General features: G+C 42.6%; 1 protein-coding gene across 2 annotated transcripts in view; it reads left to right on the forward strand.

Moving 5' to 3' along the window:
* The window catches only part of GPR149 (G protein-coupled receptor 149), a 63,538-nt gene extending 49,618 nt beyond the window's left edge, over positions 1-13,920 (forward strand). For both annotated transcript variants that reach the window (XM_072142972.1, XM_072142973.1), the window contains one exon: positions 12,876-13,920. In XM_072142972.1, coding sequence (XP_071999073.1) covers positions 12,876-13,445 — 570 coding nt within the window. In that variant the 3' untranslated portion in view covers positions 13,446-13,920. The remainder of the gene's footprint in view (positions 1-12,875) is intronic.
* The last annotated feature ends 12,725 nt before the right edge of the window (positions 13,921-26,645 follow it).

Here is a 26,645-nt window from a genome sequence, read left to right on the forward strand (position 1 = left end):
CGTGTATATCTATATGTGGAGTATTTTTGCTGGAGGGACATATTTTTTTATTAACTTACCATAACTAGCCCTTTTAGATTTCTTTCTTATGATTTATTTAATTGGGGGAGCCTTCATCCTTATTCTGCAGCATTTTTCTACAATTTTACAGGAGGGAGGTTTTGTAGCAATTTTGCTTGTCTGCCTTGGGCACCAAAATGCCTCATCTTAGCCCTGCTGGGGCCACTAAGTAACACTATTGACCTTTTATAAAAGCATCCCAGGACGTGCACTCTGAGGACGTGCACTAGCAGCCAGCACTGTGTAAGCTAGGAGCTCCTGGTTAGCAGGAGACACAGGTGATGGACGTAACACAATGACGTTGATAAAAGGGTAGAGTTCACAGCACACACAGTGTTTAGCCAAGGACCTACCGATTACTAGCAGCACTCAAATAGTGGTATGTGCCTTTTCAGTAAAAACATTTGGTTGGGGGCCGACTCAGATGTGTTCGCCCCCCCTGTGCAGAAACCCAAGCTCGCCACTGTGCAGGATCCTTCTTTCCCTCAACATGATCTAATTATCATCTAATGTATGTGGACCTTACCTATCTACTGGTATTAGGAAAAATAACAGCCCCCGGAAAATGTTCCCAAGACTTGTGTAAAGGCCATTATATATAATGTTATTTGTTAAGGCTTCATGTTTCAATAAATCAATAAAACCTTAAAAGGATGTGCCAAATGGCCAAACTCTGTCTAATGGACTTGTTAGAGCTTAAGAATGGTAAAAACATTAGAGTCCCACCTCTGACCCCTGTCTCTTTTATATCCACAACTCACCCCATTTATTTCAGTAAAGCTTTGAATCAGTTTCAAACTCAATGATTTCATCAGGTTTTGCATCAGTTATTGAGCCAAAATCAAGTCTACAGACAACACAGAGATAAAACAGAAAAAGATTCATCTCACCTGAATTCCACTACAATCCACCATATGTAGTTTGCGAGCCCGGGCAAACTAAGCCAGATACTGAAAAATCCACTCTCTCCATTAGTGAATAAAAATAAAGGAAAGTAGCAGCCACAGCCTACGCGTTTCAGGCATATGCCATAAGCCATGAATATGGATATGTTCTGGAATGTGTAGGCTCTGTCTGCTATTTTTTTCCTTGCCGCTAATGGAGCTACATGCTTTCACGAAGGGGAAACAAAGACTCTATTTTTATTGTCATTGTGGATTTCCTGGAGCTGGATGTTTTGTCCTATTAAGTGTATAGAGAGATAAGGTATAGGTCTGTGGGGGCGCTTGAAACTGATTTGGCTTACCATAAATGATGCAAATAAATGCTGAAAAATCTTAGGTGTGAACATGCCCAGGTAGCATACAACTTTCCCTCTAACATTGCACCTTCCAAACCAGGCAATACAAATCAGTGACATATACATAAGGTAAGGTTTATTATCAGTGTCCGGTGGTCTAGGGCAGACAGGGAATTATATCAGTATCTCAGCCTAGAAATGGTTAATCTCATCATCCCTGATGGTCTAGGGCACCAAATGGAGCTATGGTCAATAGTCTCTTTCTATGAAGGAAAATGGAGTTAATGTTGAACACATGGTACCCCAGAATCTCTAAAATCTGGCCCTGTGATAAATATGGCCAGGGGGAGTGCAGCCGCGGTGACTCCAGAATCTTTCAGGAGCATTTTGTATGACAACAGACAAAGGGTCATAAAAATTTTAGACCAATATGTTGGTTATGGACAGATATGGAGTTATAGTCCATCCCAGCCCAAGGCCAGATATATTTTTGGCATATATATATCTGGCCAGATATATAGCCAGGGGATCATATAGCTACAACTAAATAGTTTCTAACATTCTTGGACATAGAGATACAAATATCTCTAAATGAGAACATAGCAAATGGGTTGGTATCAATAGGTTTGGTATCTATGTGATCCAGGGATTCAGCTGGATCCAATGAGACCAGAACCCTGACCCTATGCCTTCCCAATGAAAAACTAGAATTCCACCATGGTTCTGGATCTGATCCCAGGTAGGAGGGGTCCTAGAGCCTTCCTATGGGCATGCAGGGGTCTGTCTGCACATATTATAATCAGAGCACCTCTTGTGCCCATTGTCTTTTTTCTGGGAAACCTTTTACTATGACTAATAGCAGGAAGGATCATTAAATGTGGCCTACACGTTTCCATTAGGCCCATAAAAGGTAAGTAACTTACTGCATACTGATACTTCTAGTCTTACTGGTACTTTGCACTCTGCTAACTGTATATATATCTATTGTGTGTACTTTTTGTCTAGCGTGCCCTTAAGGCAATTAAATATAAAATTTATTGTGTTGTTTTTTTTATCTTGATCCACAGATCCCCACGTCCGTGTCTCGGTTAAATAAATGCTACCGGTTGGACCCTATATAATCCCGTTACGGACCAGGCTTATATTAAATAAGAGCTGGTGGAGGCTTATTGGGTTGATAAGGTTCTGTGTCACTGGGCTAGGGAAAGGGGTCTTTCAGCAGTTCAGGGTTGTGATTTATTGTTGTGCCATATCTGGAGGTTGTGTGGACAATTCTAACTGACTTCCTCCGTCTTCTAGAACCCATGTGTTCTGGGAGTGTGTATAAAAGTGCAACACCCTCGCCGATGCAATGGCGAGGTAGTGCTTGCGAATAAGCCCCATAACATGTCACCACATTATACAGGGGACATTGCAGTGGTTAATCCTGCCTGGCAAGGCAGAAGTTAAATCTGTATATGATGTAAAAGTCCAGTATCCAATGATATGTGTTACATCCTGTCTTTGTGAACTGAGAGGTAATTGGAGGAGCAGCCACCACCTGACCAAAAGGGAGGTAATAAAACCTCTTGAGTGGAATGTTCTAGAGATCACTCCAGGAGAGCAGTCTCTCCCGGAAGGGAGAAGAGACCGGTCCTAGTCAGGCCCTCTGGGTCTGCAGGACGTATGCAGTGAGTAGTTAGCTGAGCAGCAGCTCAGAGTCTCTAGCAAACCGGACCAGTGCAGGAAGAGCCTAGCCCCTGCCTGAAGTGGAGAATAAGACTAGAGTTAGTGTAGTGAGGAAAGGGGTATCATCCTACCTTCAAGGGTGATACCTGAAGAGATCCAGGACCGAGCTGAAGCCTCCTATAAGGACACAGCTGCCTCCCAGCCTGCCCTTACATCCAGGCTGGTGACCTACATCCTGCGGCTCCCTCCAAATACCTCTCCAGTACTCCATCTACCTGTTAAAGGCACGTTTGCTGAAGTTCCTGCGGTTCCAATAAAGAACTGTAAGTTGTTTTCTTCAACCTCTGCCTCCGTCTGGTCCCTGCTACTACACCTGCCATCATCACCGGCACCCTGTCCACCACACAGAGACTCACACTCGGGACACTAAGGGGTTGCCCCAGGGAGATCCGCTATAGCAGCCTCTCCCTCATCATTTCTTGCCAACACCACCCTGCTGGAGACCTGCCAGGCTGTAGGACAGCCCTCCGGTTCCCCCATACCAAGCACCGTGACACAAGCGTGCTTAGGCCGCAACCGCCAGCCACTCAGGTACTGCGGGCCCCGGCTGTCACCAGGCCTCACCTCAAGGGCTAGGCCCCGGTGGGGGATGTTGCAAGTGGCGTCACGAACAGGATTGATACTTCTGTGCCTTATTACGGCATTAAAGACTTTCCTTTATTAAAAAGACTGTGCTGCCTAACCCTGCTGCCATCCGGGTTTAGGCCCAAGGACTTGTGTGTTTCTGGAATGAACTGTATTATACTGCTGCCACGTGCTGTCGAGCGCCGCTCCCGCACTCCGGAGGTTAATTCTGGCAAGAACTGTACCAGCTCTGCTACATCCGGCGCTGCCGCGCCTGAAGATTTTTACCTCAGAAACTGTGGCGCAGCAAATAATTCAAGCCCGCCAAAACCTTCACTGGCGGGAAACCCAGATGACGCATCAAGCTCCACCCACGCGCGAAGGGCGCGAACCCCGCCTCCTGTGGCGCAGGAAAAATTAGAGCCCGCCACAGCTCTTGGCGGGAAGGACTTGGACTCCTCCCACTGGCTCGAGGCGGACTTCCTGCCCTGCCTCAGAGAAGCGCCAGAACTTGAGTGGACTTTGGACAGTGAGGACAACACCATGTGGGGTCCTCCGCCTTTCCCTCCTGTGGAGCGTCCGGAATTTTATGAGGTCCTAGAGACTATGGTGGTGGTCTCTGCGCAGCCCGTCCGAAGACCCTCCGCTGGACATCGGCTGCACCGAGGATTGACTCGGGCCTTCGTCACCAGGACATGTTACCAGACGGTGACGCAGTACCAGATCCCACCCGGGCGGTTCCTCGTCCCTATCCCGGCTACCATCCCGGTACCGCGGGCCCACGTGGAGGCGCCACGTGGGGAGGCCCCGACTCCTGGCGAGCCAACGCCAGGGCCTAGTGTTGCCGCTCCACCTGCTCCGAGGCCTGCTACTCCGGCTCCGCGGCCTGCTAGCCCCGCGATGGTGGTTCCTGCTCCTCCGGTGGTTCCTGCTCCTGTTCCGGCACCTACCTGTCGCCCGAGGAGATCCGAGCCTGAACCGGAGCCACGAGCCCCAGCACCGAAACCTCCGCAGCCTCAAGGCCGAGGTGAGGCCGCCCGCCGGCGACTCCGAGACGCTGTCTCGGACCAGCGACGCCGGGAGAAGGAGGCCCAGCGGTATATGGCCGGCCGATCTACAGCTGGAGCTTGGGTCGAGAAGAACCGCACCACCGGCATGGTCCGGTTCTTTGACAAGCGGAAGGGCTATGGCTTCGCCACCCAGGACTACACCGGACGGGAAGTATTTATACCCCGCCGGTCCGTCAAGAGGCCTGATCTGCCGGAGAGCCAGCACAACCTCAAGCCAGGCGAGTACATCGAGTTCTCCCTGCAGGAAGGACCTCGAGGACCCTGGGCGGCTGGCGTGATCCGGATCCCCGACTCCGATGAGGACCGCTACTTCCCGCACGATGACTGGTATGAGGACGACGAGTGGCCGGAATCTCCGAACACCTCTTCTTCCTCGGCTGCGAGTCCCCGGGCGGTGACCCACGTGAATGCCCCATCCACAGTAATTGTGAGTACGGGTCCCATTGCCATCCATGGGCCGGGCATGATACAGGGCGCCACCCCCACCGGCTCCCCTGCCGGGAGCATTGCCAGGTCCCGCGGCTCTTCGGTGGGAGAAGACGTCCCGGCTAGCGAACCTTGTCCGGAGGTTCCATCTAGGCCCCCATCCCCCCTGGCTGGTTACCAATGGGGTGATGACCCGGCCCCGGAAGAACCGGAGCTAGAGGGAGCCACGGCGCTGCCGCAGGCCCCTATTTATTTACTGCTGGACCCCTCTGTGGTCCCTGGCTCAGTTGAGCCCCCGGCTGGAACAGCCGACATCCCGGGCGACAGCGCTCCTCCCCCTGAAAGTCCGGAGGATGTTGCTGCATCTGCAGTACCCGCTACTGCCACCGGGTGTCCCCAGCCGGAACCCATCCCCGCTGAGGATGTACAGGATCCCTTGCTGGAGCTGGATCTTGTTTTTGCTGAACCCAGCGATACTGAGTAACCCCTGATGGGCTGGAAGCCCTCTTCAGGTACTTTGTCCATTGTACATTTTGTATATTTGCTTTTTCCTACCCTATAGAGCCAGAGACTTTCCTGAGACTCTTACCCTTATTTATCTCAGTCAAGAGATTTCTTCAAAGGACTCTGTCCCTCTACACTAGAGGAGACCCTTTGCTTCTCAGTGCACTTTTCCCCACATCAAGGGCTGTACCCAGAAGATGGACTTTGTCACTAGAGACCTTCTGTGAGACTTTTGCCAGATACTACCAGGAAAAGTTGCTACTTTATTTATTATTATTTTGCACTTAATGCCTTCCTTTTAGGTACGGACATTATGTTTGCACTTCCATGCCTTTTCTTTGCAGGAAAAGAGACATTCACTATCGTGCTACCCTGAGTAGCCTAACTTCCTATGTAACGTTGTAACGTTCAAGATGTGTACCCATTGGACTCCTAAGCCAATGTGAGCTTACAATATGCTAGCACCCTGTCATACATGCCAGTAGTCTGCATTAACCCTTTCATAGGCTTTTCAGGTTGTAGTGTGGCTGTGTCGGACCGTCTTTCTTTTTGTGAAACACTGACTGTTACCTTATCCCCAAACCGAGGTTTGCACATGGGGGTAGTCCGTAAACTGCGGGTCCTTCGGGGACCGGGGGTGTTACAGAGATAGCACCTGGATGCCACTCATACTATGGGTAAGGACGTCAGGAGGTACTCATGTCGCATATGCTAATGCAATACAGATAGACACCTTATATAATTGTCGCCAGGGAAGAAGCGTTTACATAACAAATATACAGGCCTTGGTGCAAGGAGTGGATTACAGGACATGACACCACACCTTTCCTACTGTACAGTTCGGTTTAATGGCGTCAGCGACCAACTGTCATACAGATATACATATTTTTGTCTTAGTCCGACACCAACCCAGGTGCCTGTCTCCAGGACCATGGGCGGTTTGTCCCTACACCTTCACATAGCCTGCACTTCCTAGAAGTGCCCTTAGCCCCCTCTGTGCCCCAAAACATCTGTAGTCGAGCCGAGGGCGGCTCTTTCAATTGTCCCCGGGGTATGCAACACCCTCGCCGATGCAATGGCGAGGTAGTGCTTGCGAATAAGCCCCATAACATGTCACCACATTATACAGGGGACATTGCAGTGGTTAATCCTGCCTGGCAAGGCAGAAGCTAAATCTGTATATGATGTAAAAGTCCAGTATCCAATGATATGTGTTACATCCTGTCTTTGTGAACTGAGAGGTAATTGGAGGAGCAGCCACCACCTGACCAAAAGGGAGGTAATAAAACCTCTTGAGTGGAATGTTCTAGAGATCACTCCAGGAGAGCAGTCTCTCCCGGAAGGGAGAAGAGACCGGTCCTAGTCAGGCCCTCTGGGTCTGCAGGACGTATGCAGTGAGTAGTTAGCTGAGCAGCAGCTCAGAGTCTCTAGCAAACCGGACCAGTGCAGGAAGAGCCTAGCCCCTGCCTGAAGTGGAGAATAAGACTAGAGTTAGTGTAGTGAGGGTGATACCTGAAGAGATCCAGGACCGAGCTGAAGCCTCCTATAAGGACACAGCTGCCTCCCAGCCTGCCCTTACATCCAGGCTGGTGACCTACATCCTGCGGCTCCCTCCAAATACCTCTCCAGTACTCTATCTACCTGTTAAAGGCACGTTTGCTGAAGTTCCTGCGGTTCCAATAAAAAACTGTAAGTTGTTTTCTTCAACCTCTGCCTCCGTCTGGTCCCTGCTACTACACCTGCCATCATCACCGGCACCCTGTCCACCACACAGAGACTCACACTCGGGACACTAAGGGGTTGCCCCAGGGAGATCCGCTATTGCAGCCTCTCCCTCATCATTTCTTGCCAACACCACCCTGCTGGAGACCTGCCAGGCTGTAGGACAGCCCTCCGGTTCCCCCATACCAAGCACCGTGACACAAGCGTGCTTAGGCCGCAACCGCCAGCCACTCAGGTACTGCGGGCCCCGGCTGTCACCAGGCCTCACCTCAAGGGCTAGGCCCCGGTGGGGGATGTTGCAAAAGGATAACTAATTGCCCTTGTGTACCCCTCCGGGGTCCGAAATGTCACTTTTTCGTCACAGGCCCTTATCCTTGCAGCCACAACACAGCTTTTATTTTTTTATAGTAGTCTCAAAAACATATAAGTCTTTCTGTTAGTTTTCATGAATCCCTATGATGCTAAAAAAGGTGCAGCACTTGACAGCAGATGAGAACAAGGGCACACTATTGTATTACAGCTCTGGGCAGCTGCTGAATATGCAAAAGTACAGCAAGCATTTTGGTAAAAAAAAAAGAAGGAAAGCCGTTCTTCACAGCTTTGTAACTTTTGGCGCTATTTGAACTTGCTAAAAGTTAATGCGCTGATAAATGTGACCTGTAAGTGAAAATTGTGTCCTACTTTCTAAAGGACATAATAGCCGAAAGCTATTCGAGAGAGACTGTCATATTGATTGAAAGTAAGTGAGAAACACTGTAATGACATAATACCGCTGTTTGCCGTAATAGTCTAAAAGTGAATTCTAGAGCATACAATATGATTCATTTACGGTACAAGAGGCCACATATCCAGCATACAGATTATAGAGTCTGTGTCTGACTTTCCATTAAATAGACAGAAACTGGCAGTGACAGAAGGAAAGAAAATACTTGTGACCCAGACTAGGGCCACCCAATAATGGCAGGCGTAAAATATCAGACAAGTTTTGCACTTTAGTATACAGACCTAAAAAATGTGTGCAGTTTTGACATGTGATTTGGCTCTAAAAGGGATTGTCCCTGTTTTCAGGTTATGCCTATTCTGCGACCAAGCAGTATGAGCATGCATACTGCTGATCCATCCTATACAATCGGAGTGTCAGAAATGACACAGTGCTCAGTAATCTCTGACACTCCCATATTGGAGCAGTAGGACAAGCATGCGCCCAACCCATATTAAGCACAGGACTCCCATTTTCTGGATTGCTGGGGGTCCCATTCTTCTGATTGGTGGAGGACCCAGCATTTGACCCTCACAGTTCACAGAGTTATTCCCAAAACTTGGGGCAACCCCATTTAAATACACTTTAAATAGTTACTCATATCACCTTAACCCTATTAAAGGCAATGTCCATCTTTGCAACTACAGGTAGTCCCCGAATTACAGATGACTCCAAGTAACCAACAGACCACTGGATGTTGGTAATTTGTGTACCTTTCCCCAGGCTGCATTGAACAGCTGTAAGAGTTATCAAAGGTCTATGAATTGTAAAGCGCTATGGAAAATGATGGCCCTATATAAATAAAGATTAATATTTTTATGCAATGAAGGCATTGATTATCCTTGTTCTTATGACAACCCAAAAGTTAGAAAATCCAATTGTACCAAAAATGTCTGTCTAGATTTACACAAACAATACCTGTTCCAATTTGGACTGCCTGTAATTTTACTTTTTATTGCTACAATTAATCTAAAATTAAAAAAGTGACAGTGGTCCTCTACCCACATCGGCTGAACTTATAATACAGTATGTCCACTGACGTTTCAGCAGCCACAATATAGAGATACATATTGAAAATTTTCCATTGATTAACTTGATATATGAGATTTGCCCCCAGCCTTAAATAGATATTTTTTTGTTGACCAAAGCAATCAACCACATGGCAGCTTTCATTTCATTTTTGAAGAACAGAATCTGAAGGGTGTGCTGAGAGTGGTTGCTGTGGGAGATAAAGGCAGTCCTTCTTTTTGACAACAATCAATAACTCAGACAATAAGTGGGTGGAAGGAAGTAGTTCTCCAATTATATAAAGAATAAGTATGAAACCAATGTAATTTTCTACTGATTGCTATTAGGCCATCCGTACATGTGTTTACCCATTTACGGTGGTAATCCTAGAGATCAGGAAAAATAACATCTACCTTTACATTTATGTAATGTTACTACAATGTTCGTAGCCAGGAACACCCATGCTGGGAGGGAGGTGCGGGCCGTGCATAATTAGCAGCCTGGAGTGCCGGACATCTTGTCCCCGGACTCTGGTCGGCTAATTATAAGTCTTTTTTCTAGGTGATCCTGGAGCTTCAACATTAAAGAAGACCAGCGCTGGGATCAGAATGAAGAGGAACGGGGGTGAGTATCTGCAGTTTGTTTTTTCTTAATGAAAGCAGTTGTTTTCCTTTAAACTGTGTATAAATCTTACAGCTTAACAACTTTTTGACTGATGTCCTTAACTCCCTTGCACGTACCGTATTTGCTTTAATTGGAGTCAGCGCCATTCAGACATTACATGTTAAATATATGAATCATCATGTCTGGCTCTGTCAATAGGATTACATCAGCAGAATCTAGTTAGCCCAAGGGACAGAAGAAAGAAGATATATTTTTCAGACTGATGATTAAATTTCTAATTTTGATTTTAAACATTCATTATGTGTGAGTTACAAACAGTACAATTGGATTAGGACACTACTACTTAAAGGGGAAGTTTAAAAATTCTGAATAACTCAACACCTGTAATTGTGCCCATGATCTGACTGTAAATTGCTTTGTTTTGTGTAAATTCATTCATTCCAGAATATGATTCTTTTATTTTCATACAGCACAAAGAGACTCAACCCCTTGGCCAGTATCAGCTATTTCACATATAACGTAAAAAAAAAGTCCAAATAGATAAGATACAGCAGCAATGAACTGGGTTAGTCATTTAGTATTTTGTACTTGGTTATAGGTCCACTTTAGAGGGACTCCAGATTTTACCACATTAAACCACAAGGTATTGAATATCCTTTCTAGAATGTTCTCTTTTATATGCAATCTCCCTCTTTTCCCTATAAAAATATTTAAATATGAGCAAAGAAGAGTTACATTTTGCCTGAGATGAGTCCAGTTTAGAGGCTGCAGGAGTAGTGTCACTTCAAACATCCCAATCTTTGGTTCTGTAGTACCGAGACACATGCCATTGTGTCATATTAAAGATCAGAATCTCAGCTTTCAGATCACATAAGTTCTTCATGTTATCTACAGAATCAGAGATACAGGCAGTTAAAGAAATAGCTGTGAATGGCATCTGTATCTGCAGCTTGCATTCCCAACTATGTCTATAAACCTGTTCTGAAAGACAGAATTCTTATCTTTAATATGACACCAAAGGTAGGAACACTAGAAGTGACACTCCCCTTGCAGCCGCTAACATCTAACTCACCTCTGACAAAAAAAATGACTCTACTCATTTTCACATGACTTTGGAGGTGATTTTTTTTTTATAGGCAAATGAGTGAAATTTTACATAAAAGAAGGAGCATTACTCTGGAAAGGTGATGTGGCATCTATTATAGGATGTTCGATGTGATGGAGATGGGGAAAGGTCCTCATTAAGGCTATGTTCGCACAGCAATGTTTCTCATTAATTTTTGGGCAGAATATGGCAATGACATAATGAAAATAATAAATTCTCCGTTTTTGCACCTCCTAAAAAGTGGGCATACGTGGAGCAGTGAGGGGGCCTTCTGCTGTCCAACCGATTTATTATAATTTGTGCCCAAAGTATAATTCTACTCCAGCTTTCAGCTTTCTATTTGTACATCTTTACTCAGTTTGAATATATCTGGTCCCCTCTTTCCAGTCTCCTACACTTCACTTTGCAGTGAACATTATCTATTATTTCCTTGTAATTTAATCGGAAGCATTAACATCTTATTGCTCAATGAGACGTCTTCACATGACGGAGAAGGGAACTGAATTTGGCTAATGAACTGAGTCAGTCAGCCAGACATTGTTATCACATCAATTACATACTGTCATGATGGGTGGGAAGAGGAGCGGAAGAAGGGACCCCTGGACTAAGATCTAAAACAGGGCCATCAGAGAAGTTGCAAAGTAGATTAGAACATTTATGCTGTGACAAGTTCCCTAAATTGTTGATTTGACTTTCTATGGTTTTATGTATGTAGCACAAATTTCCCTTCCTATTTAACTGATCATATGTATGAATATAAATAAAGATTATTATTATTATTATTATTATTATTATTCTCAAAAATTCACTTCTTGCCCCCAAGAGTTCCCCTAGAACAGTGATGGCGAACCTTTTAGAGACCGAGTGCCCAAACTACAACAAAGACCCGATAATTTATCGCAAATTGCCATCACATAAATGTAATTTGTGATTTATACTCCCTTCTCTGTCACAGCTTTCATTGATATCAGCCCCTGAGGACAGCAGTAAAGCAGAAAATAGTCCCAGGTACAGCTGTAACTTTAAAATAGCTCTGTGCACAGCAAATCCCGGGCTGTCTGGGACTGCAGGAAGATACCTGGAGTCATCGCTGGTGATGGCCTGAGTGCCCACAGAAAGGGCTCAGAGTGCCACGTCTGGCACCAGTGCCATAGGTTAGCCATCACTGCCCTAGAAGATATACAGTCATAGTAATCATGTTATTGGGACACCAGTGTGACAATACAACACACGTGACCCAGGTTGGGTCTGATGATAACATGTTGCATACAGTGATTTTATGTCTTATGAGAAGTAATACACGAATTTCAGACAGCAGCTGCATTTAATGGCAATTGTAAAAAAAAAATACAGTGCAAGAATAGCAATGCACATAGCACCCCCTACAGTCCTACAAAGTGTACAGCACTTCAAATATCCATAATGCATAACATCACTGTAAACATGTCGGGAAACACTGTAATAACTGATAAGACAAGAAAGAGTCTATAAAAATACATATCCGTTGCTAGCAATGATGTCTCTCTTATATACTCATTCTACCCCTTGTTCAATGTTGCTGGCTCATAGACACATAAAACTAAAACTTTTGCCCTACATGTTGTAACCAGTACCACAGTTTATTACATTTACCCTCCTGGCTCTAAACAGAAAACGGCTATCCATCGTACAACTGACCAATGTTATGCACCAAAACTCACTCCTCCCCACCGCCGCCATTTCTACCATTTGGATCATAGTCCATTTTATATGATTTCCTTGGGCTTTGCTGTCAGTTTGGTCTTTTGGGAGGGCTGATCATTACATTTTTTTGAGTTTTTTGGATGAAGAGCCAACTTAAAAAAAAAGGAAAACACTTTCCTGTGTTGTGAAAACTTAGATATTTCCCTGTATGTAGAAAGCATAAGAGCAGTATATGCACCTGATGGTTTAGTAATGACTAAGATGTGTAACCATATTCCAATATTCTATATTATATACCGTAACCATATTAGATACCATGTTCTTTATTTTAAAGTCTTATAAATGAGTTCATCTAGTAATAAAACCTGTTTTCTTTTCCAGCGTTTTGGAGGAGCATTGGCCATACCACTATGCGCTTTCCAAGGAACAGTATCCCTTCAAGCACCTACTGGGAAAACTCTTTCCTTGTCTACCTATGAAGTAAGCAGTGAAGGTCAAAAAATTACACCTACATCTAAGAAGATTGAAGTGTACCGGTCAAAAAGTGTGGGCCACGAGCCAAGTAAGGAAGATTCTCCGACCCAATTTCCGGATACTAATGTCAAGATACATCTTGAAGTTCTAGAAATTTGCGACAATGAAGAAGCAATGGACACTGTTTCTATCATCAGCAATATAAGTCAATCTTCTACTCAAGCCCGTTCTCCTTCACTGCGCTATTCTCGTAAGGAGAACAGATTTGTCTCATGTGATCTGGGAGAGACGGCATCTTATTCTCTGTTCATTCCAACCAATAATCCAGACAGTGACATCAATATCTCTATTCCGGATACTGTGGAAGCTCACCGTCAAAACAGTAAACAGCTGAATGTGGAAAGAGACAGCTACCAAGAGGAAATACAGTTGCTGAACAAAGCTTATAGGAAACGGGAGGGAGATAAAGACAGTTAAAAGAGCCAATGCAATTAAGGAGGCCTCCTTAATCACTATTTATCTACATGCCCTGTTCACCTGGGCATAATCCACTGCCAGCCAACAATTCCCATGAAAACAAACTATAGGACATGTTGAAATTCAACATGCCTGATCCTTCTATCACCCAACATCTGGTGAATCCCACACACATTAGATTGTAAGAAAAACCCAGCATTTATAGCCAACATTCACCTAATTTGTATGGGCACTCTAAGACTAGAACATAGTAGAATATTAACATATCTGTACTTCTGTATCCACACCAATGTGTCTAGTCAATGGAACAGCTTAATGTCTTAATTGTTTTGTACCTTTAATGTTTCTTGCAGTACAATACAAAAGCTTTGAAATGTCAGATGTTATCTACAACTATATATCACTATATTAAGTGTGTAGTAATAAAAAAATTTGAAATGTTTTGTGCCATAAATAAAATACAGTAAAAACAGTACATCTAAAAACTGTATATCTTTTGCCAAACTGCTGCCACGACACAGAACAATACATTTGATGAAGAGCCCCTTAGGCAGTAGCGGTGTACAAACCATCAGCATTGCAAATGTAATGACATGATCAACATTAAGCCATAAAAATACTTTTTATTTTTCTTCCAAATACAAAAACAATTGAAACAATGGCTTTCCGCCCCTACATCTACACACACACTGGGTTGGTAGTTATAGGATAGAAGGCTCCCATACACATGACAATGTTCGAGTGACTGGCTGCTATCTCTCTGAATAGCCGCAGACATGTACATCATCGGCTTGGGCAAAAGTGAAGGTGAATCAAGTGGCGGTTACAAAATCATTGACAAGTTGAATTCCAACTTGACGAATAGCAGAGCTGAGAATGTCATTGTATGTTATATCCATCTTATGGATCACATCATCTCTGATCTGCCTCATCTCTCTTTTTCTGTGTCAGATACTAGTGAATGTTCAGAACCTAAATAGAAGTGTAGATAAACCTGTACCCTGATAATCTAAGCACTTTGTCAGCACCCAGCATCTCATAGCACAGAGGGATAATGAAGTGTCTGCTTAAATTCACACTCTGGAATTTTACAAGCACCATCACTGAGTTATAGAAGCTAAAACAACAATAAAACTGAGTAAAATTGCAAAGTAAATTATTGTTCACATCTTTTCCACATCAGTGATTTTTCACTGAACCCATTTTTTGGCTTATGGATACATACAGATTATTTTCCTCTTCCTGGCTTTAGTGATTTTCCATTAAGCATTATAAAACTATTGTTTTCAATAGGCTTTTTAACACTTCACTTTCTCCACTAATCAGTGGTCAATTTAGAACCTGGTTTGTGTTCACTGACAACATTGGATCAGCGGAAAAAAAGTGTGAAAAAGCTCATTGAAAAGAAAGGTTCAGTTTGGCATCAGTGAAAAAGCTCTGAAGCCAGGAGGAGAAAACCATCTGTATTTGTCCAAAAGCCAAAATGGGTTAATTGAAAAATCACTGATGTCAATGTGACACCACCCTAACTCTGGACACATCGAATCTCTTTCTTTCCTAATTTCTCCAGAATTACATACTGCTAGCACCAGATAGAATCTTACTGGGGTGTCAGATTACATAAAATCTCTATGCAAAGAGGAAGATGAGTAGTAAAATATCAAGCTACCGGCTAAGAGTGTACAGCAAACTCACAGACAAGGCAGAAGAAAATGAAAGCTACAAGCTACAGAATGGCCAGAAACAGTGTCATTCCTCATTTACAGACACTAGTGATTTCTACAAAGATTGTGGAATGGTTTGCCATGTTCTAAAATTGAGTTATGTACCTTATCAGCCATAAAGTGAAAACCGACTGCCTAAAACGGCCCACGTATAGTCTGAAGATAATCTGACCATGGACACTTCTGGCCAAGCCTGGTGTAGCAGAGATCCGAATGTAAGTCATAATGCGGAAGCTGAAAACTAGCAGACTTGTTTCTAGGTCTTGCCCTGACTCCCCAGGGGTTTTCTGCAAAATAACAGTTTTCAACCATTTGTGCTACAGAATCTCTTCTATGGGATCACAGCAGGCAGCACAGCCTTGTCCACACACATGCATTAATCTTGGACTGATTTTTTCTTTAAATGAGTCACAATCAGAGAAGTGCATATGAGAAGCTGTCCTATAGCTCAGCCTGACAGCACCAAACCTCCAGACTCTTACCCACCATCAAAGAGGCTGCTATCAATCTGAAATATTGACGAAAATGCTGTTGTACACAGATTATATAATGACTATATAGATCAGCAGCTCGCTGTAAGACAGTGGGGCACATTTACTAAGGGTCCGAACGGCGCATTTTCGTTGGGTTTCACAATTTTTTCCGTTTTGCTCTGAATTGTCCCAGGTTTTTTGCGCGCGTGGTCTGATTGTGTCACATCGGCGCCAGCTTGCATACGCCACAAATCAGGGGGGTGGGGGGACACTGCGGACAACCCGACTGATTCGTACAAACCGCGGAATTCAAAAAGCAAATATTGTCGCTAGATCAGCACCGGGAAGACGAAGGTGAACTCCGGTGGACCTCAGCGGGGAAGCAACACATGCATGAAATTGGACGCACGATCTTAGTGAATCGCGACAGACCCGAATCCTCGTCGGACAATGCACGGCGGAGACCGCGACAGGATGGGTAAGTAAATGTGTATTGTAGGCACCGGTAAAAAAATTTATTTCTGAGGATAGGTTAAACAACATACAACATATTGACTCAAAAAGAAAACGGTTTGGTGTGCAGGGTTCTCCAAATCCAGGATTGGTGCAGATATTCAGGCACCTAAAGTCACTTACAAAAGCAGTCCCAATGCTGTCCCTTGCACTAGAATGGTCCCTTTTAATTCCAAGCAAGAGGTATCAGAAACAAGACCCGTCAATCTGCCACATGCAGATTTGGTGAGACCATCCCAATATTTTCTTTTTACATCTATTGATCAACATATTGTAAGTTGTTTAACCTACCTGCTGAAATGTTATATTTGTGCCTACCATACTGTTACTGTCTTAGTCTACATTCACATGGACGTATGCCCGCCCGGCTACGGCATATGTCCGGCGCACTGAAGAGGAGGCGTGAATGGAAAAGACAGGACATGTTCTATCTTTTCCCCGTGTACGGAGCGGTACAGTGCCACCGTGTTGCTATGTGTGCCTATTGCCTTCTCCTAACCCAAGCTTGCGGCCGTACATATGTCCCCCGCACGCTCATGAAAATGTTGCCTTACAGTGAGCTGCTGATACCCTTTAATATATTGTATGTGTTTTTACCTATCCTATGTGCTGCTGATATTTTACTGTCTTACAGCAACCTGCTGAATCGCTGCTGATTTTTCATCAATATTTCTTGCACTATCCTATAGTAAGAGGGTATAACGACATATTAATAGCAGCCCCTACAGGCTGTACTTTCCATACTATTACCATACTATTTGTGATCTTAAGGCATACATGTTATTTGATATTTGGTCTAGTAACTGTTGCTATTCATTGTCACTAGTAAAAGTTAAGTTTTATAGTTTTTGCCCATCTTGCTTTTGATACTGATTTTTGAAATTGATTTTGAAAATATATTGTCACTGGGAAAACAAAATTTGTCTGTAGCTACAATTATAAAATATACCAGTTCTGACTTACATACAAATTAAACTTAGGAAGAAGCCTAAAGAACTTACCCGGGGGACCACCCTCATTGAATTCTCTGGTTTTAGATCAGGACTAGGGATGAGTGGACCAACTAAAAAATCCAGTTCTGGTCCCAGTTCAAGTAACAAACTCGGACCGCATTTATTTAGATGCTGCCAGTGACTTTTTAGATCAATTTAAATGCCACCGCTTGGAGAAAAATAAGTATTTAGTCAGCAACCAATTGTACACTTAAAAAACATGAGAGAGGACTGTAATTGACATTGAGAGGCATTCCTACTACTACCACATGTACAGTCAAAAGTTAAAGAAGCCCAAAGTAACAACTTAAATATGGAACCATGTGGTATCTTAAAGGGCTTTTCCTTACTCAGTTACCTCCTATCATGAGAAGTGACTGATCATTGGGGTTCCAAGCATTCATGAAAATGGGTACTCATAAGTGACCCAACCAAATGGAGTGATAGTTCCCATATCTTCATTCACACAGATTAATCTCATATGGATTTCAATACGTCTTGGACTGTTATGATAATACATCAATGCATCTTCTTCAAACACATCAACACAGCTAACATCTTTCTCCAATTGGTACACAATGGTACATCAGTTCACATTTAATAGGCTTTATTTTAGAATGTAATTTGGTATTTGTTCTTTAATTGGTCAATGGGGCCAATTAATATACAAAACTGATATACTGTATATAAATATATCTGATCAAATAGATGAAAATTTAACAACAAAGATTAGCTTCATTCCTTAGATGGTGATGATATACATGGGTATAAAGCGGCAGCTCTTGTAATGTCTTTTTATGTTTAATAGCTGCAGGAAAATTTGGTGAAAGTCAGAAACATAGTTTGTTTTAGGTCACTAAGGACCGAGCACCTAAAAGCTCCCATATGCAATTCCATAGGAACAAGACAAATAGCATCCTTCATACAGCGAAGAGATGTGACTCATATCATTTGCTTCTAAACACTTTAATTTCAAAGGTTGCCAGGCAACTACACAGATGCCATTGACAAAAGCGCAAATCATTGTTAAATGGCATTGTCACCTTTTTTTTTTTTTGTCCTCATCTGCTGAACAGTATAGTCAGTATGCTGTATCGTCTGTCAGTGTCAAGAAAAAGACCTTAAAAGAGTTTTCAGGATGGTAATATTGATAACATATCCTAAGAATACATAATCCAGATCAGATCATTGGGGGGCAGTTACTGCAGCTCAGTTCCATTAGGCTTCCAGGAGTCAGAGCATCATGGATCTAATGTACCAAAAGAAAATTCAGAAAAATCCCATTCAGCTCCAGCATGCAGAGGTTCTGCTGGCTTGAGGAAGACAAATCTTCAAGAAAAGGGGTTGTCCAGCACCAATCAATAAAATGCAATTCTTTTATTAAAATAAAAAAAACATTAAAAACATGGCCCAAACAACAGCCTACACAGAGGTGGTAAAAACATTTGGTTGTGCCAATAACAACTGTACTTATATACAGCAAAAAAAGGAAGCTACTAATGAAAGCGAGAAACCTTGAGGCTTTCGAGGTGTGTAATCGTGCAAAACGGCCCATTGCCTTCTTGTGGCCGGCATCTCCCGCACTGCCATAGTAAATCTATGTCCTTTGGATCATCATTGGTGAGTGCCACTACTTTATCTCTTTTTGTACTTATATACAACTACAGAGAGAACACAAGAGAATCCGCCATCTTTCTGAGGATCGTCACTCCCTGTGATGTCATCGGGGAGCAGAGATCCGTCACCATGACAGCCTCAGGTCTTCCGAAGACCCGAGGCTGCTTCGGGTTAACCTATTCATTACAAAAGTATGGCAGTATATGATAGGATCGCACAGACAACCTAGGGTTAAAGTACCCTAGGGAGTCTGAAAAATAGTAAAAATTTAAAAAAAGTTTAAAAAAATATAATAAAAAAACCTAAAAACTCAAATCACCCCTCTTTCCCTAGAACTGATATAAATATAAATAAACAGTAAAAATCATAAACACATTATCGACGCGTCCGGAAATCCCCTATCTATCAAAATATAATAACGGTTTTTCACTCTGTTTAACCCCGTAACAGAAAATTGCGGCCAAAGTTGAAAATGGCACTTTTTTGGCATTTAAAAAAAATATTAATTCTATAAAAAGTGATCAAAATGCTGTACAGTCCTAATAATGATAATATTGTAAACGTTAACAAAAGCCACAAAAAACAACACCTCCTAAAGCTCCGTATACCAAAATATAAAAAAGTTATTAGAAGATGGCAAAATCCAAAAAAAATTTTTGTACAGGAGGTTTTCATTTTTATAAATGTATGAAAACATTATAAAACCTATGCAAATTTGGTATCGCCGTAATCCTACCAGCCCAAAGAATAAATTACACATGTCATTTGGGGCGCACAGTGAAATCCGTAAAATACAAGCCCACAAGAATACGACACAAATGCGTTTTTTTTACCAATTTCCCTGCATTTGGAATTTTTTTCCCGCTTCCCAGTACACGACATGGTATATTAAATACCATAATTTTGAAGTGTAATTTGTTACACAGAAAATAAGCCATAACACAGCTATGTATAAAGAAAAATAAAAAATTTTTAGATTTTTGAAGGTGGGGAGTGAAAAATGAAAACGCAAATACAAAAAAGGGCTCCGGCGGGAAGGTTTTAAAGCCCTGCATCACCACGTCTCCTCTTCAGCCACGTTTCTCTCTTGTGGAGTTCAGCACACAGACATCTTAAGCTCTTCATTGTCCCCACATCTTGATCTCCTGACAGTGTTATCCTGCTGCTACCTGAAACGCTCTCCCCCAAATTCTGTAAGGCTGCAATGTTTGCTATATGCTTAACCAATGCCAAACAGCAAGTCCTCATTACTGATCACATACTTTTTATGGAAACACATATGCGATCAGGTTGAGCACCACTCACAGGGGTTTGCCTTATGTTTCTAAACGCAAGGCAAACACCACATGTGAACGTAACCTTATACATAGAAGCTCCTCTTGAATATGCTGGTAACACAAAATAACATTTTGTAAATGTCATAAAACGCATAGACTCTCTCTCTCTATATCAAACACGTTCTGGTTTACACACAGTGGGGCACATTAACTTAGGCTTTGCGCCGCACTTTTTTCTTCCTGTGCCCTATCCTTCAATGGGAAAATGGCTTGCACAGGTACTTAAGTAGCGGGTGCATTACGATTGTGTCGCACACGACCCTTTTTTTGGTTGCAGCTGTGCTGGCTTCCATGGGGCACATTTTAGAGGCCATGCCATTGGGCGATCCGACTGAGAACAGGATTGAAATCAAATTGTGTTGCAAACCCTAGCCCTAACATACACCACTAAAAAGATGGTAAACTCTGTAGGACCTGAACGGGGAAGCAACACATTCATGATATTGGGTGCACAATCTTAGTGAACTCCGGTGACAGGGTAAGTAAATGCGCTCCAGTAGATGGTTCCCAAACTTTATAATGAACCTGACAATTATTGTTCCCCCACTATAATATTTACATTAAGTAATGTCCCCCACAACACCCTGTAATGTCCCCCGCACAATGTCCCCCCATGTATCAGCATTTCTGTGACCCCCTTAGTTATGGCTAACAAAAGTTGTTCTAGCACAAATATTTAAAACTAAACTGGACCAATCAGAAACAAGTAAAACTTTATTTTTCATAGAAACATATTTAAGTTCAATATCCAATTAAAGGGGTATTCCCAAAAGGCAAGTTTCTTATATGTACTCAAGATAATAAAATAACAAATTCTATAATTCACTGTTATTAACAAAAATGCAGCATTTCACAGATATAAGACCAACCTGCCTCTATTAGTCCTGGTGCACACAATTTCAGTTTCCCCTAGACAGATGAGATTTCTGTCTGTCTCTACTCTGTGCTGGTAGCCCCGCCCCCTGCACGGAGCTCAGAGACACTCACTGATCACTTCCTGCTAGAACATCCTGAGGAGTGTGAGAGACTGCAAACTACAAGGAGATAAGTGATGCAGGGGAAGAGGGAGGCACATATCCGTTAGATGTAGCAGAGCTCACAGTGTAAGGCTACATTCACACACATGAATGGGGGATGTATATACGGCCGACATACTTCCCCCATACACTTCTTTAGGCTCACGGCACTGTACGAGCGCGGTACAGTGCAGCACAGGTGCAGCACTGTACCGCTCCGTAGCCCGAAGAAAGATAGGACATGTTCTATATTTCTACGTGATATGGCGCCCTGCGCTGTATATGCCTATGGAGAGGGGCGGGGTCAGCTGTGCTCATCCCCTGCTCCTCTCCGCAGCGCCGATGTATGCCCGCCGTACCATGGTATGGCGGGCATAAATCGTGTGCATGTAGCCTTACAGTGTAAAAGTCTGTCAGTCTGTGTAATAGGTATCATGCATCTCATATCTGTCTCATCTCCTTCTATGTGTCAGTGTATTAGTACAATGTCAAAAGCCAGATGAAAGTGTACTGTATATACACCTGTACCCTGATAATGTAACCACATTGTCACCCCACAGAACTAGATGGATAATACAGTAATATGTCTGATTTGAGAGACCCTGCCCACACCCTGGTATTTTGCATTGTGCAGCTGAGGGAGTGAGGGTGCAGTCACACGTTGCGTTTAACGCATGCATTTAAAAACGCATTACAACAGCTAAAGAGAGATTTGCCTAACGAAACAGCTGTTAACACTTGCATTTACAAAATGCAACTGTTAACCCATTGTTAACGCATGTTAACATTGCATTAACGCATGCATTTCTTAATGCAATGTTAACTCACGCATTAACGGCACCCCGTTCTGGTTTACTAACCCTTTCAATGCCTAAAAAGGTGAAGGTATTAGTGGATGGATTATGCTTCTAAATAAAATGCCTTATGGCTCCTTAACCCCTTAGCGCTCCGCGCCGTAGCTGTACTGCGCAGCTTTCGACGATTAGCGCTCAGCGCAGTACAGCTACTGCGCAGAGCCGATGCCGGTAGCAGCGCTGCATAGCAGTGGGCTCCGATCGCGGGTGTTTAACCCGTTAAATGCCGCGGCCAATGCGACCGTGGCATTTAACTTGCCTTCTGGGGTCTTTACCCCACGAACTGCCCCCCCGCACCGTTTTCGGGGGGGCCGATCGCTGTTTTGGCTCCTCTGGGGTCTGATCGGGACCCCAGAGAAGCCTGGAGGGTTTACCTTTAAGATGGCGTCTGTGACGTCATCTTAAAGGCAAAGTGTCAGCCTATGCATCTGCATAGGCTGGCACTGATAATACCCTGCAATACATTAGTATTGCAGAGTATTATCAAGAACAAGCAATCAGATGATTGCTTGTTCATATCCCATGGTGGATCATGTAGAAAATGTACAAAATAATGTTTTTCAATAAAAAATTACTTTATAAATCACTAAAAATGCCCATAAGCCCCAAAACATATAAAGAGACATATAACGCTCAAAAAAGTCTAAATCATAACACAAACCCCACATATATAGTATCACCGCGTCCGTAACAATCCATAGAATAAAACTAAATAACTATTGAACCCATATGATGAACGCCGTAAAAAAAAACCGTCAAAAACCCGCCCAAAATTATGATTTTTACCTATTATATCCCACTAAAAATGCAATAAAAAGTGATCAACAAAATATATGTATTGCTGCAAAGAACAACATGTCCCGCAAAAAAACAAGCCATCAACCAGCTCTGTAGCCAAAAACGTAACAATGTTATGCCACTTGGAAGACAGCGATGCAAAAATGATAGATTTTTCCCCACATTAGGGTTTTATTTGGCAAATTTAGTAAAACATAAGAAAAAATATTCATGTCTGGTATCCCCGTAATCGTATCGACCCATAGAATAAAGATAACAGGATTATTAGGCTATACGGTGAACACGAAAAAAAAAAGAGTAAAAAATCCAGTACAGAATTGATGCTTTTCTACTCATGACCTCAAAAAAAAGTTCCAAAATTTTCAACAATAGGTGATACCAACCCCAAAATGGTAACACTGGAAAAAGCATCTCGTCCCGCAAAAAAAATGCCATCACATGACCCCAATAACGGAAAAGCGAAAATTTTATAGCCTTCAAAAGGGGGCAACCAGAAAACTAAAATCCTGGCAGCTGCAGGGTGCTCCTTCCCTTCTGCGCCTCGCTGTACCCCCATAACACAAGTAATGTCCACATGTGGGGGGTCGCTGCACTCAGGGGAAATTGTAGAACAAATTTTATGGTGAGTTTTCTCTTTTTATCTTTTGGAAATGTGTAAATTTTAGGGCTAAATGAACGTATAACCGTCAAAATTTGACCATTCTAAATTTCACCGCCATTTTGATTCAATTACTATGAAGATCTCAAGGGGTTAACAATCTTTGTAAATGCTGTTTCTGATAGTTTGTGGGGTGCAGATTTGAAAATGGGTTGGTTATATAGGGGGTTTTGTTGCTAAATATGTAAAATTTGATTTCAAACAGTATTTATCCCCAAAATAGTCAATTCCGAAAATACAGAAAATCGCTATTCGATTTGTAGGCCGCGTGACGTCAAAATAAATTATCCAAACATTTCAAAAATTATGAAAATGAAAAGTAGACAAATGGGAAATGTTATTCTGCAAGTTATTTAGGTGGTAAATCTATCTGCCTGAAAACGCGGTGATTTTGAATTTCGAAAATGGCAAATTTTTCTAAAAATTCATCATTTTTTTCTTTTTTTTGTAAATAAACGCAAAACTTATCAGCCAAAATTTACCACTAAAATGAAGTACAACATGTGGGGGAAAAACAATCTCAGAATCGCTTTGATAAGTAACAGTGTTCAAAAGTTATTACCACAGGAAGAGACACTGGTCAAATTTCAAAAAAAAGTTGCGAGCCTTAACCTGCAAACAGGCTGCGTCCTTAAGGGGTTAAAGACACCTGAACACACTGGATGCCATCTTTTAGGATCTTATTCAAAATGGGGTCACAGTTTAGCACGGGTCAGTATTTATGAATAATGGAAGATGTATCTTTAAAATTAGTGATGTCATTTGTGAAGAACACCAGCTTATTATTCACATTTCTATGAGTTTTTTTACATTTATTTTTATTTCCTACCCCTGTTTTTTAAATTGATCTCTAAACTAATGCTCCGATCATCAAAGGTTTCACCAACAGGAATAGTTTGTATAGTGGTGACAAATACTAGCTCCCAGGACTGCATTAACAGCTTGTAGTTTTTTATAGCTTTTTATAGATACAGGTTATAAGGTGTTTTGATCATCAAACATTATGTCACTAAATTCATTATTTTTCCATTAATATAGACGCTTCATTAGAAAAAAAAATGTTTTTTATAGTTAACAAACAAATGAATTTATTGACATCCAGCAATATATCAAACATATCAAATGATTCAGTGGGAACTTATCCTAAACCTCTATGCTCCTTGAAACTCATCATGTCACTCATCATAAAACATGAAGAAATCCAACTTTCAACAAAATTCTATAAAAGAATACTGTAGTGTAGATAATAACAAATAAAAAATGTTCCTGTCTCTTTCTTCTTCCTCTGCCTTTGTAACTTATTTAAGACGTCAGCTTTCTGCCCTGTATCCAGAGAAAGGCTCTAATGACTTGAATAATCTAGGGTAACACCCTCCAGGTATGACAAAAGTTAAAGGAACACTCCAGTCAAAGCTAATTCATTGAAAAATACATGGTAAACGGCCTGATGGGAGAAGTATGACTCATTTTCATGTATTCCCAGAGCCTTGATAGAATCTAGAGTCATGCTTCTCCCTTCAGGTCCTGCACATGATATAATTCAATGAATTAGCTATGACTGGATTGTTCCATTAATAATTAGCCTCCTTATCTGTCTGAAGGGGACATACCTCAGAAGCCTTTCAGATACGCCGTTCTTTACAGAAGAAAGAGTATAAATATGGGTATAAATAATGCTGCACAGGGGCGTAACTTGAGGGAATGCAGAGGTTGCACCCGGGCCCAAGAGGTTTAGGGGGCCCTTAAGGTGTCACTATCCCATATGAGAAGACTATTACTATAAACCATACATTATAGTCGGGGGCCTGGCACAGACTTTGCACTGGGGCCCATCAGCTTCTAGTTACGTCACTGATGCTGCATCTTTTATTTTAGAAAATGTAGTGTCTATTAAAACAATGCACCAATGTAGAGCGTGATGTTTATGTGAAGTAAGTAATTTCATTTTCTGCAACTTTATATTTGGGAACTTCCATAACTTCTGCAGACATAAAAATATGCCTGTAAGATTAAGGCCTAAAGCGAATAACTTTGCCAATCTCGTACTGAGCTCTAATTGCCTTCTGTCAGTGCTTGTGAAGGCTATGAAAGGCCATTAATAAAGAATGTCTATAAAAGTATTCACCTCCCCTGGACTTTTTAATGTTCTATTGTATAACACTGAATCAAAGTGGATTTAATTAGGCTTTTTGACACAGATTACCAAAAATGCTATCTGGGATGTCAAAGTGGAAAGAAAATCTCTACAAAATGATGTACATTCCTGACAATTATTAACACAAGATAAATGCATGTGTAACTACTCAGAGGAAAAAGTTTATGTGACATTTTTACAGAGGAATTTAAATTGGAATTTTCAACACAATTTATACTTTAAACTAAATGTAATAATGTTTTCTGTATTCATAGTATGTACATTCCTAGTAATAGAAAATGGACTTCATTTGAGTGTAAGCCAAGGTCTCTAATTTTACCACAAAAAACTGGGAAACTGAGACTGGGAGTATAAGCCTAGGGTGAGAAATGCATTGGTCACACCCTCCCCCAACTATATAGCTAGCCAGCCCCCTGCCCTCCCAGAATATAGCCATCCAGCCCATGCTCTCCCAATATATAGCTAATCTGCCCCCTGTTGCCCAGTATATAGCCAACCAGCCCTCTGCCTCCAGTATATAGGCAGACAGCTCCCAGTATATAGCCTGCCAACCCCCTGCCTGCAGTATATAGCCAGCCAGTTTCCTTCCTCCAGTATTTTGCCAGCCCTCTGCCCCCCAGTATATAGCCGGCCAGCCCCCTGCCTCCAGTATTTAGCAAGCCAGCCCTCTGCCTCCAGTATATAGCCAGCCACCTGCCTGCACTATATAGTGAGTCAGCCTCCAGTATAGAGAGAGCCAGCCGCCTGCCTCCAGTATATAGCCGGCCACCTGTCTGCAATATATAGTGAGCCAGACTCCTGCCCCCCAGTATATAGCCAGCTCCCTGCCCCCCCAAGTATATAGCAAGCCAGCCCCCAGTATATAGCTTGCAGGCCCCCTGACCAGCACATAAAAATAATAAACTCTGTATTCACCCTTCCGACGCCACTCTGCTGGTCCTCTTCTTACCAACGTAATAGTCTGTGCAATGCTAGCACGCACGGACCTGGCGTTACCAGTGGGCAGGGATCAAAAGGAGGACCTGTGGGGGGCGTTGGAAAGACGAGTACAGAACTTGTATTT

Source organism: Engystomops pustulosus, chromosome 3, assembly GCF_040894005.1.
Source record: "Engystomops pustulosus chromosome 3, aEngPut4.maternal, whole genome shotgun sequence".
NCBI lineage: Eukaryota > Metazoa > Chordata > Amphibia > Anura > Leptodactylidae > Engystomops > Engystomops pustulosus.